The sequence below is a fragment of the Suncus etruscus genome, chromosome 12, assembly GCF_024139225.1.
Source record: "Suncus etruscus isolate mSunEtr1 chromosome 12, mSunEtr1.pri.cur, whole genome shotgun sequence".
Taxonomy (NCBI): Eukaryota; Metazoa; Chordata; class Mammalia; order Eulipotyphla; family Soricidae; genus Suncus; species Suncus etruscus.
In genome coordinates this window covers 3,516,584-3,529,363 of record NC_064859.1, presented here as the reverse complement: position 1 = coordinate 3,529,363, position 12,780 = coordinate 3,516,584, and the positions used below count along the sequence as shown (strand labels likewise).

Here is a 12,780-nt window from a genome sequence, read left to right as displayed (position 1 = left end):
ATAAAACTCACATAGCTGGCTGTTGTGCAGTCTCTTCCACATATGGAGTAAAGCTGGGAAGCCTGGGTGGTTCAGTGGACACAGAAGCTACATTGCGACGAGGCTGGTGATGAAGAAAACTAGTATGATCGTACTTATACAGCCAGGCCTGATCATTCAGGAGGACTTAAGAGGTGTTCAGAACATGCTTTGCTCTAAATTGGAAATCTGTTCATGTGGGCGTATCCAATGGATGGAAGAGTTCTTACCCCGTACAGAGAGGTTGAAACCAAAGTTCTTACCCTGGCATCCAAAGGCCTGCCTGTATTCCAAGGACCTGCTTGCAATTCATTCTCTTTGGCCCTGGACACAGGGCATGCAATCCATGGCTCAAGTGTAGGCACAGCCAACTCTGCGCTACAGGTCTCATCAGCATTTTCATCAAAAACAGTAATTCTAGAATTACTTTGCATCTGCTGAGTAAGTGGATTTTGGATTACTCGACTATGGCTCTGAGCTAGGGGAAAAACAAAAAGACTTCATCAACAATGTATTCTGGTCGGAGCGATAGTACAATGGGTAGGGTGTTTGCCTCGCACATGGAAGACTGAGTTCAATCCCCGGCATTCCATGTGGTCCCCTAAGTTCCGAGGGTAATTCCTGAGTGCAGAACCCGAACCCTTGAGCAAAGCTGGGTGCAGCCCCAAAGCAAACAAACTAAAATTAAACATCCAATAATGTATGCTACACTTAATTCCTCATATCAGTGAGATTACTTCTCCCACAGGGTCAAGTACTTCTACCATTACGACAAAAATTTTGAAAGACTAATATTTTTAGGGGTGGGGTGGGCCATGCAGAATGGAGCTCCTGGACTATTCCGGGCTCTGTGCTCAGTAGTGACCCATGGAGGTATTCAGGGGACCACATGGAATGCTTGGAACAGAACTGGGGTCATTGCAAGGATGTATACAAGGCAAGCAAGCCCTTACCTCCTGCAATCTCTCTGGCCCTAATTTTCAAAAAATTTGATGGTATGAAGCTACAGAGATTGTACAATGGGTAGGGTGCTTTCCTTGCATGGAGCTAACCCAGGTTTAATATCTGGCAGTCCATACAGAATGGATATTAAAAGGTTATTGTTAATCATCTTTAGGTAAATAGAGAATCCAATTTCTGGCCCCAAAAGGCTGAAGAACATTTAATTAAAACTCTGAAACCTTGGGATAATACACTATATCTATTGCCTATCACCTTCCCACTAACAACCCAGACTCAGAAAATCCTGATGCTTTCTATATTAAGATTTTCTTAATTAAGACATAAAGTTGCTGACATTTCCATTTTACTGCACACTCTGATCTCATCTCTCCTTGGACTTTCTTCACATCTACAGACTACTTAGAAAACTAGGACAGTGTCCCCATATATATTTATACATTAGATCCTTACATAATTTGCCTACCCCAGGAGACTAAGTTTCTCATAATAACAATGAGCAGTTACCCTTGAGAACACTTCCTACACGGCTGACTGGAGCTCTTGCTATCTTTTTCCCTTTACTCTTCAGTTCAGCCAGCGTGCTTCTTTGAGGTACAGAAGATCCAGAAACTTCATCTTCCTCTTCTTGCCCGAGTGCCAACATAGTTTGCCTAGACACTCGGGCTTGGAATTGCCTACAGTAAGAGAAGGGACAATTGACTTTTATTGTGATAAGCATTAGCCACCAGATTACAATTTATCTTGTTAACATAACGAGGAAGAATACTGTGGGAGAAATGCAAACATAAAAGATTAGAGAAGGTTTTGTCTGGATTGAGTTAGAACCTCCCCCATATACCTTAAATATCCACATTTGATCAATAAAAAATTACTCTCAAGTTCTACATTAGGCTGAATAAGAAATGGAGATGATGAAGGGGGCCAGAGCAATATAGTACAGCAGGTAGTGTACTTGCCTTGACTACAACTGGCCTGGATTCAATCCCCATCTCCCATATGGTCCCTCAAGTTTGCAAGGAATGATCCCTAAGAACAGAGCCAGGAATAAGCCCTAAGCACCACTGGGTGTGGCCCAAAAACCAAACCAAAAAATAACAAACTGACCCCCTCCCCAAAAAAACCCCAAACACAAAAAACAAACAAACAAAACAACAACAAAAACCCCAAAAAATGCCAGATGGAGGAGACTTAAGGCTAAGCCTTCAAAGTTTATTAAGAACTGTGTTATATTTCCACCAACTTACTATTAAAAAAATTAAAATATATATAATACCAGAAGTAGAACTTGTGAACATATATGATTAACAATTGTTAATATCTTATACATCTAATCATTATGTCTTTCTACACATACTATTCACCTGCACTTTTTCAAAATACAAATTAAATTCCACCTAACACATTTTACGTAAGCAAAGCTGCCACAGATTTAAGTATTATCAAAAGGGTAAGAATCCTGAATAAACTCAAAGTGGTAGTTAAAATGTAAAACGTCCAGGATAGCCTCTCTTACTGATTGGAATTAAAAAATTCTACCCAATATATATTTAAAAAAAAAAAAAACACCAAACTTTCTCAAAAGTAATTAAAAACAAGTGAACTGTTAACAGGAGTCAAACTTGAAACAACTCATACAATGCTGTTCCTGTTTTATTTCGTCTTCTCTTTTCTCTGATGATTTGTTTAAAATTAAACAGTGATGTGGGAAGCTGAAACTCCCAGAAGCAATTGCTAATTTTGGGGCCAGGGGTCTGGGAAAGGGAACTCTAAGAGTCCATGATAACTGGAGAAATACTCAAGGATGAATTGAAAAAGAGGATTTTCCCAACTTTATACATGAATTGGCACTAAATCTGGCCTCAATTTTGAACTATATAGCACTAAAAGGATTCTGAGAATTGAGTTATGGGATAGAAAATTGCCTGGACCCCAGATATAGGTGGAAGATACCAAACATCCTGAAAACTGCACCAATACTGGATCGATCCAACACTCACAGAAAATGAAAAAGAACTTTTATCAAGAGACTGACTGCCTTGGAGATCTAGAACATTCCCCAGAGAGTGTCAAGCTATAGGACCCATACTGTACTAGATCGACATAGTTAACAGGACGAATGTTCAAAATAGAACCCAAAATTCTGGTACTACTGAGGAACCAGGAAAATGTGACCAATTTTCAAAAAGAAAATGATCAACTAGCAACATATCATTTTTACCCAAAAGTCAGAGAGAAGTATCTTAGAGCAGTTATTATACTTGTACTCCATGATACACGGGTAAAAATAAATTGTATATGTGCTGCCAAAGTGAGAACCGGTAAAAATAATTCGAAACAAACAGATTTTCTCTTCTTTGCAGAGATAGAAACTATAAAAAAAAAAAAAGAAATAGAGATTCTACACCCATAAAAATAGTATCTGAACTAAAAACAAGCCAAGAGACAGTACAGGGACTAAAGAGATGCCTTTTATGCAGCTGACCATGCTTCAATCCCTGGTATCTCATATATTCCTGTGTACCACCAGGAGGAAGCACAAAAATCAACCCAAAAACAAAAAGAAAAAAGAAAAATATTTACTGTAGGACAACATCAAACATTTGCTGTATGACAAAATCAGAATGTAAGTAAAGGAAAAAGGAAATGAACCAGGGAAATGTAATGAAAATGAAAAAAGTAAATGAAGACAGGGTAGTAACAATTGGCCACTCTGAAGAATAGAGAGTAATTTTGTAAATTTTAAAAGGAATAGAACATAAAGGAGGGGGACCTGTGATACAATATTAAAAAGTTGTAGAGGCCAGAGCAATAGCACAGCAGTAGAGTGTTTTTGCCTTGCATGCGGCCAACACAGGACAGACCCTGGTTCGATTCCTGGCATCCCATACGGTTCCCTAAGCCTTCCACGAGTGATTTCTGAGCACAGAACTAGGAATAAAGCCTGAGCACCGCTGGGTGTAAACACATACACCCCCCAAAATAAACAAACAAACCAAAAATCCAAAATAAATAACTGTGGTGTTTAAAAAAAAAAAGTTGTATAACTGGAGTCCTAGAAGAAAAGATAAAGCAGTAGGTGCAAAAGGCATGTAAAAAGCAATTCCAATGTAAAATTCCATGTAAGTGATATATCAAGAACAGTAAAATCCAGAGACTTAAAGCAGATTAGGTATATGAATGACTGAGTGGTTGCGATTCTCACCTAGCAGAAAGCAGACTAAGGGCTTCCTGGAACTGGGGTGAGTATCAACAGGGAGTGAATGCTAATGAGTACAGGGTTCATTTTTGGTGTTCAAATGTTCTAAAATTAGATTGCAGCGATGGTCGCACAATTTAAAAGCTATTTGAAAAGGGAAGGGAAAAGGGGCCAGAGCAATAGCACAGCAATAGCCACAGCGATAGCACAAAAGGGCGTCTGACTTGTACACAGCTGACCTGGATTCAACCCCTGGCATCCCATATGGTCCTCAAGCCTTCCAGGAGTGATTCGAGAGCCAGGAATAACCCCTGAGCATTGCCCAAAAACCAAAACAAAACCAAACCAAAATGGAAAAGATATACAAGAAAGTTGAAGTCGCTGAATTAAGAATAAACCAAATATACGTTTTAAGCATTATCCAAAAACGTTCCTGATCCTAGACTGTTCCTAGGAACAGAATCAGGATGCCCAAGATTCTGATAAAAAGCTCAAATTGACCTTTATTGTCTAGTCTTTTATGTATTGCCTCTCCCCTCACCCCTTTGTCTCTCCTACCTCCTCATACCCAAACCCTGAACCATTATCTTCCCCTTATTCAACCCTCCTTATCCTCAGTTCCTAATTGGGTAGACACCAAGACTGACCTTCTGCTCCAACACCACCATCCAGCTCCTCATTGAATGACACCCTCTCGGTCCCCAGCTCATGCCTATACAAACAACTGCAACCAACACGCCTGTTGACCCATGCTTGGTGGCCCCTCATGCCCCGATCAAACTATGGACTGTTGCATGATACCGGAATCACCTTCAGCATAACCCCTAGTTCAAGGACAATTAGGGTTCCGTAATGCCGCAAAACATGTCTCAAGCTCAACTATCACCTGTTGTCTTCAAATACCCTTGTTTTCTTTCTTTTTTTTTTTCTTTTTAAAACATAAAAGGGTCACATGTATCTCTTTTGTATATCTCAGATGTATTCCCTTAACATCTATAACTCTTTTCAAATATCCTCATATAGTGACAATTTTGCCCACTAGATTAGTTATTTGATTGTTTGATTTTCCCCCTGTGAGATCTGTTTTATAAGCAATACTGGTAGAAGAGTAACTCTGTACAAATTTCACGTTTATACCAAGTTACGGGAAATGTTGGACTTTATTCGTTGGCCCCCAAATGCACCAACAATATCTTGTGGCATTGCTTCTCTTTTGCATAGGCACATTAAAATGGGAAAATAATATACATGCAAACAAGTTCTTATCTAATAGAGATGGGAACACAAATTTGGTAATGTAATTAGGCCTTTTACCCTGAACATTGGCAAAATGATTTGGCTCAGGCCTCTGAAGAATAGGCACCGCCCACACACACCTGAACTATGGAAACAACCACAATTGTCTTTAACATTCCCAGGATCCAAGCCTCTACCAGAGAAGACCTATCACTGCTTTGGCATTGACTGACTCCAAAGAGTACTCCCAACACCCAGGCGACTCAGCAACTGTCTGCATGCAGGGCAGATCGCTCTGCATTTAATGATATGCTGAAACTAGAGGATGCTCCACATCAGCCTGACATCGACGAAAGAAATGCACAGAATCCAGAGTCTTTAAATATAAAAGTCTGTACCAACTATAGCTAAAGTGTGAAAAAGTTTTACTGGGACCTTGAGAATGCCTGGAACCCAGAGTCTGTCTTATGCCAATAAACTTCTGGGGTGAGGCCTTTTTGTAATCAGGTCAAGGATTTTTTTTTTCCATTTTCTCCATTTTTCTGGACCTATGCAAACATTGGCGATTGCCACTATTACACCTTTACTATATTTTTTTACTCTTATCCTTTAAGGAAAAAAAATACAACTTACTGATCTTAAAAACAAATTACTGTAGTAGAATGCCTGTCTCGAATACAGGCAGGGGGTGGGAAGGGGGGAGGGGGTAATGTTGCACTGGTGAAGGGGAGTATTCTGGTTATGACTGTAACCCAAATATGATCATGTTACTTAAATAAAAAAATATATTTAATAAAAAAAAATAGACCAAGCCAGCCTTTCAGGGAGGTGGCAGTAAAAACAGAGAAGCAAACCCAAGTCCCTTCTCCCAAAGCTGAAGCCAAAGCAAAATTTGGAAAGCCAGTGAAGCAAGGCTGAATGGGGTCAACAAAAATAAACTGAAGACCTTCACCTCAGCACCTCCAAACCATCAAAGCTTCTGCTGCTCTGAAAGTGGCCCAAATATCCTCTGAAGATATTTGAGCACTGTACGGTCAACTTCCATCTTACCCCTGCATTAGCCATGAAGAGATAGAAAACAACAGTGATCACAGTGGAGGCCAAGGCCCACAGGCAGCAGACTAAGCAGGCTATGAAGAATTTCTGGCACTGATGTGGCCACAGTCAGTACCCTGTTCAGACCTGATGATGTTTGCATGCTGTCAACAAAACTGGGATCATCTAAAGTGAGTTCAGAATGCTAATTCTAAATATACTTTTTTTTTTAACCACTAAAAAACAAAAAGAAGGAGCTGGAGCCATGGTGCAAGCAGTAAGGCATCTACCTTGCCCGCACTAGCTTAGGATGGACCGTGGGTTCGATCACCCGGTGTCCCGTATGATCTCCCAAGCCAGGAGCAATTTCTGAGCGCGTAGCCAGGAGTAACCCCTGAGCGTCACTGAGTGTAGCCCAAAAACCAAAACAAAACAAAAAACAAAAAGAAATAGACGAAGAATGGGGCCATAGCAATAGTTCAGCAGGTAAGATATTTGCCTTGCAAGTGGCCAACCCAAATCAGCATCCCAAATGCCCCCTGAGCACTACCAGAAGTGTGGTTCCTGAGCACAAAACAAGGGGCCTGAGTAATGCCAGACAGGTCTGTAAAATAAAAGCCCATGAATTGCGAGTTAACCCCCACACACCGTATCTTCAACTCCAGACAGATCTGAAGCAGGGTTGCACATGTAATAATCCAAACCAGGCTGAGGGTGAAACACAGGTAGTCTGGCAACTTCTCCCTGGTAAGGAGAGCCAGCTGCCTGCCAGAACTGTCGCTTTTATTGAGTACAACGTCCACTCCCAGGTGGGGGAGTCAGAACAGAGTGAGGGCAGATAGCTCAAACTATCCTGAGTCAGTCCCACCCAGGTTTACATATAAAACATCTCTGTGTTGGGTAAAACCAAGCTGCAAACAAATAGAAAGGAACCAGGGATGATCTTTGCTTTGAGTAAAATAAGGTATAATCTAACTGTGGTCCAAACAGAACATAAAAAAAAGACAAACCCAAATACACCAGAATGGGTATGAATCAAGAATCAAGATGAACGTTATATAATGATATAGGTATCAAATCTAAATTCATACGTACCCAACAGTATGTATGCCAATTCAAAAGAACTCAATATAACCCCCCAAGTCCTAACTGGAGTGAACCCTGAAAAAGAGTCAGGAATAACTAAGACCTGTGCAGAGCCAGATGTGGCCCCAAAATAAAATTAAAAAATGACACAAATTATCAATATCAGTAAGAAGGCAGGTCAGTGGGGGAGCAGGGGAAGTGGCAGAGCTGGAGAGTATTTGCCTTGCGCACTTGAGGCCCTGGGATGGATTCCAAGTACCCCTCCCTAACTCCATCCCCTCAAAATGGAGGGAACTCACTATGTGAAAATGTCCCAGAATTGCTAAATGTACATTAAAAGTTAATGATTATTCTTTGTTTTGTTTCTGGGAGGCCACACCCGGTGATGCTCAGGGGTTACTCCTGGCTATGCACTCAGAAGTTGCTCTTGGCTTGGGGGACCATATGGGACGCCAGAGGTTCGAACCACAGTCCGTCCTCGGCTAGAACATGCAAGGCAGACATCCTACTGCTTGTACCACTGCTTTGGGCCCTAATGATTATTTTTAATAATGATAAAAATAAAAACTATAAATAACTCTAATATTAAACTTGAAGGGATTTTTTTTTTTTTTGAGTTTTTGGGTCACACCTGGCTCTATGCTCAGAAACTGCTCTTGGCAGACTCAGGGGACCATATGGGATGCCAGGATTCAAACCACTGACCTCCTGCATGAAAGGCAAATGCCTTACCTCCATGATATCTCTTCGGACCCTGAAGGGAATTCTTGAAAATAATAGACAATATATTGTAATAGAGAAAATATATTATGTGAACACATAATATATCATAATTGAGAAATATATCATGTTTATGAACAATACTAATTAAAGGCCCAGAAAACTAACTCTAAAATTTATAGAGAAAGTCAGCTTTTAAAAACAAAGCGGGAGCCAAAACAATGGCACCGTGATTGGATTCTTGCCTGGGTTTGATTCCTCAGCATCCCATATGGTTCCACGTGCCCTGCCAGAAGTAACTCTTAAGTGCAGAATGGGAGTCACCTCTGGATATTGGCAGGTGTGGCTTAAAAACAAATCCAAAAACACAGAGATTTCCTAAATAAGGATACCCCATTGCCCAGTTTCCCTTCCTTTCCTCAAATAAAGGTTCTACTAAATTTGGCCCCAAACAAACAAAAACAAAAACACTGTTAAAGGCCTCATATTTGTTGATTTCCAGACTTACTATCAAGTTACACATATTATTCTTGGGCCACAGAGATAGGCCCATAGGCTGGAATACATGCTCCGCATGCTAGAGGCCCCAACTCGATCCCCGCATCCAGTAACACTGCTCAAAGTGAACCTCCAAGCAATGATATAATATCCAGTCCCCTCCCCAAAGATACAGTGCAAGAGGGACAGTAGAGAAATAGGTAGGGGTTGATGAGAATATCCCCAGAGGAAAAATTCCAGGAGGTGGAAAGTCAGGAGAATGAGCCCAAGATCTACAGAAGATGATTCTTTCAAACATCCTGCTCTTCCCTGACACTTCTGTCTCATCACCTTGTGTGCCTTAAACCCAATGCAAAGAGCTCAACTAAACCTCTAGTTAAAAAAAGTAAGAAAGGACCAAAGAGAAATATAAAATACAGTAGACAGGGAGCTTGCCTTGAACTGGCTAACCTGGGATTGATCTCTGGCATCTCATATGGTTCCCAAGACCACCAGAATTAATTTCTGAGCCAGGAATAACCCTAAGCATTGCAGCATGTGCCCCAAAAGTCCCCCCAAAAGGAAAGAAAATGTTAAGAGGATTCGTCACCTTTCCCTGGCATCTTTTTTTTTTTTTGCCTGCCCTCCTCCCTGTGCCCCTCCCCCCTTGTGTAGGGAGGGGGGAGAGGCCTGGGGCCCGTATAGAGTCCACCTGGCACAGACCTCTCTGGTCACCTGGGCCAGCACCCAGGGAAGGCCTGGAGTCCAAGGGAGAAAAAGGGGGACGGCTGGGGGCCTGCCAAGCCCCCAGCACCCCCCAAGCTAGGGAAAAAGCCTCCGGCCTGGGGCCTCCCCAAACCCCATGCCTGGCAAGAGCTAGCCTCCAGAACCAAAAAGGATTTGGTAGAGAACCGGAAGCCAGACATCTGCCCACCCTCCTCCCCTCCCTGGCATCTTAAGAAGACTCCAGCCTCTCCACCCTTCCCTTCCATTCTTCAAATAAAGTTCCTACTGAATTGGGCCACTGCCTCTCAAGTTATTTGCTTTCAATCTTCATTCCCCAAGACCCTGGAAGTACTAGTAAGATCAGCACGAGTGGTTGTGACCCCAAAAATCACATTCTACCAAGTGATAGAACTAGTCTTTCTTTTATTGCTAGTCTTTATAGTGATCATGTGACTAGCTACACTTCTATTTGTGCAAATTTAAAGAACACATACCAAAGAGTAAATTTTATTTTATTAAAATGTAATATGCCTTCTAAAATGTAATGATGATGAAGTAAACTACTAATCCATGGAGAGCACTTTATTCACATGTAAAAGTGACCGTTTATATCTAGTAAATTTTCTTTTTTTTCTCTTATTCTTTTTTGCTGTGCTCAGAAGCTATTCTTGGCTGTGCTCATATGTGATATAGTGGATCTGAAGCGAAGTCAGCCATCAGGAAGGCAAGTGGCTGACCACCTGTACTATACACCCCCCACCCACCTCTTTAGCTATTCGTTTTAAGAACTGGAACAAGCCCCAGAGAAGCAACTTACCGGTGCTGGGACTGCAGCCTTTCCAGTGGCTCAGCCTTCCGCTGAATCCCCTCTTGAAACACCATATCTGCTTTCTTAAAATTTTCTCGATTTTCATATTCTTCGGCCCATGAAATATAGAACTGAGCAAGTAAAATGCCAATCCCTTGGTTGTGTAAATAACTGTACATTTCCAAAGGCTCGTTACACAAATGTCCCTGGAACAGATGAAAAGTTTTAACAGTCAAACAATTTCTAGTCACCGAGTGGCTAACAGGAGTCCCCAACGTATAATACTTCCACTGAAAATTACAACACAATGTTATACAGATTTACTGCAAAATATCTAAGAAAACAAAAGCAGGCCAAAATAAAAGAGAAGTATTTTTGAGAAAAGAGGGGGAAGGAAGATTTTAAAGAAGTCTTTTTTTTTTTGTGGGGGAGCCCACATCCGGTCATGTTGAAGGTTACTCCTGGCTATGCACTCAGAAATTGCTCCTGGCTTGGGGGACCATACAGGGATGCTGGGGGGATCAAACTGCAATCTGGCCTGGGTCAGCCGCGTGCAAGGCAAACACCCTACCGCTGCGCCATCGCTCCGGCTCCTTAAAGAAGTCTTGACAGTACAGCAGGTGGGCACTTGCCTTGCATGCAGCTAACCAAGGTTTGATCCCTAGCATCCATGAGTAATTCCTGAGCGCAGATCCAGGAATAACCCTGAAGTTCTGCCAGACCAGGTATGCCCCAACCTCCTTCCTCCCACCCCAAAATAAAGAAGTATAGCATCTGAGTAAGGCTTTAAAGGACGAGTATCAGTATCTCAGAAGAGAAAGAAAAGGCACTCTAGACAGAGAAACAACATGTGCAAAAGAAGAGAAGACTATAAAGGTGCAGGGGTTAAAGTTCACATAGGAGATTGGGGGAAAAAATCTTAAAAACTAAGCTAATCTATTTTCAATTACATAGCAGTCAATGTCTTGAGTGTTGCGTAGGGAAACTATTAAGCAAAGGAATGGCCTGGTCAAATCTATATTTTAGAGAAATTTATATGACTAGATACAATATAGATAATTATTGTAAGAAATAGAAAATGAAAAAGAATGCGCTCAGATATAATAATAAACCCGCATAACAGTATGACATATTTTCCTCAGCGTTTATTTACTCAAGATATTTTTATCATTCCTTTTTGTTTTTGATTCACACCCACAACAATGCTCAGGACTTATTTCTGGCTCTGTGCTCAGGAATCACTCCTGGTGGTGCTTAGGGGACCATATGGGGTACCAGGGCTCAGACCTAGGTTGGCTGCATGCAAAGCAAGCACCCTACCCACTGTGCTACTGTAGCAGACCCATATTTAGTTGTCCTTATTTATTTCCCCGCCAATGCATTCAAGACCTCTTGGCCCCTGGCCCCCAGCTGAAATTTCAGTAATACAGGGGAGTTGAAAACTTGTATCACTCCCATCCAGGCCCAGGCCTAAAACTAAAACTTTGTTACAATAAACAAAAACCTCGGCCTCCTCAAACACTGATTAAAAGTCTAAATTGGAAACGGAGGAGAAAAAAAAGACTTGAAAATGAACTGGTTTTCTAAAAATAACCTTTGGCTTGAATTTGGATTTCGACTTTAAAAACTTCGGACTGAACTTTTACAACTCTGAACATCCAAAAGCGCCCTGTAAAGGTGTGGCCGAAAACTTGCTTGCTAAGTGCCGCCCAGAGGGGAAAAGCGGCGAGGGAACGCCTCAGCTCAGCTCAGGCCGAAAGGGGCGAATTCCCTCGGTCCAAGGCTTATCTAACTTTTCCAAGACCCCTCCCAGGAATGGGCGGGGTCCTGCAAGTAAGGTAACACCTAATATTCAGTTCCCAAAACCCCTCCCAGAAATGGGTGGGTCTCAGGTAGCTACACCCAGATCCAGGGTCTCAGGTACGTACACCAACACCTTTCCTTTTAGTTCTATAGAAAAATGTAGGAATATGTGGTAAAATAAAGTAATTGTGTCCATGGTTCTAAGAAAAAGGTGGGAGCCTCAATTTAAAAGATGAGATTAAAATAAAGTACAATAAAAACGGTATGTGTGTGGCAGTTTTGTTTTGCATAGGCACAACAAAATAAGGGGAAAATATAAAGGAAAAACCTTTGGCCTAAAACCAGGGAGACCTTATCTATGAAGCATCCTGGTATAAGACCAACTACAGGCTCTGGGCATACTTAGAAGACTAGATAAGTACCTGTATGGTCCCCCAAGTCAGGAGCGATTTCTGAGCACATAGCCAGGAGTAATCCCTCAGCATCACCGGATGTGGGCTCCCCTCCAAAAAAAAAAAAAAAAAAAAAAGACTTCTTTAAAATCTTCCTTCCCCATCTTTTCTCATACTTATAAGACTAGGCATAAGTTGTCTAACCCAAAGTCTTTCGCTGTGGTCTCAGTAAAAGGTCTTCACAATCATGGTTGTTGCGGTCAGGTTTCTAGGCTATTTCAAAAGACTTAAAGGGGACGTGTCTATCTCCTTTTTGTTTT

General features: G+C 41.6%; 1 protein-coding gene across 1 annotated transcript in view; it reads right to left on the bottom strand.

Annotated features, from left to right (window-relative positions):
• Positions 1-12,780, bottom strand: part of BUB1B (BUB1 mitotic checkpoint serine/threonine kinase B) — a 61,778-nt gene that overhangs the window by 36,457 nt on the left and 12,541 nt on the right. Inside the window, exons 5-8 of the mRNA XM_049785006.1 lie at positions 10,275-10,471; positions 1,486-1,655; positions 282-496; positions 12-103 (exon numbers count right to left, since the gene is read on the bottom strand). Coding sequence (XP_049640963.1) covers positions 12-103; positions 282-496; positions 1,486-1,655; positions 10,275-10,471 — 674 coding nt within the window. The remainder of the gene's footprint in view (positions 1-11; positions 104-281; positions 497-1,485; positions 1,656-10,274; positions 10,472-12,780) is intronic.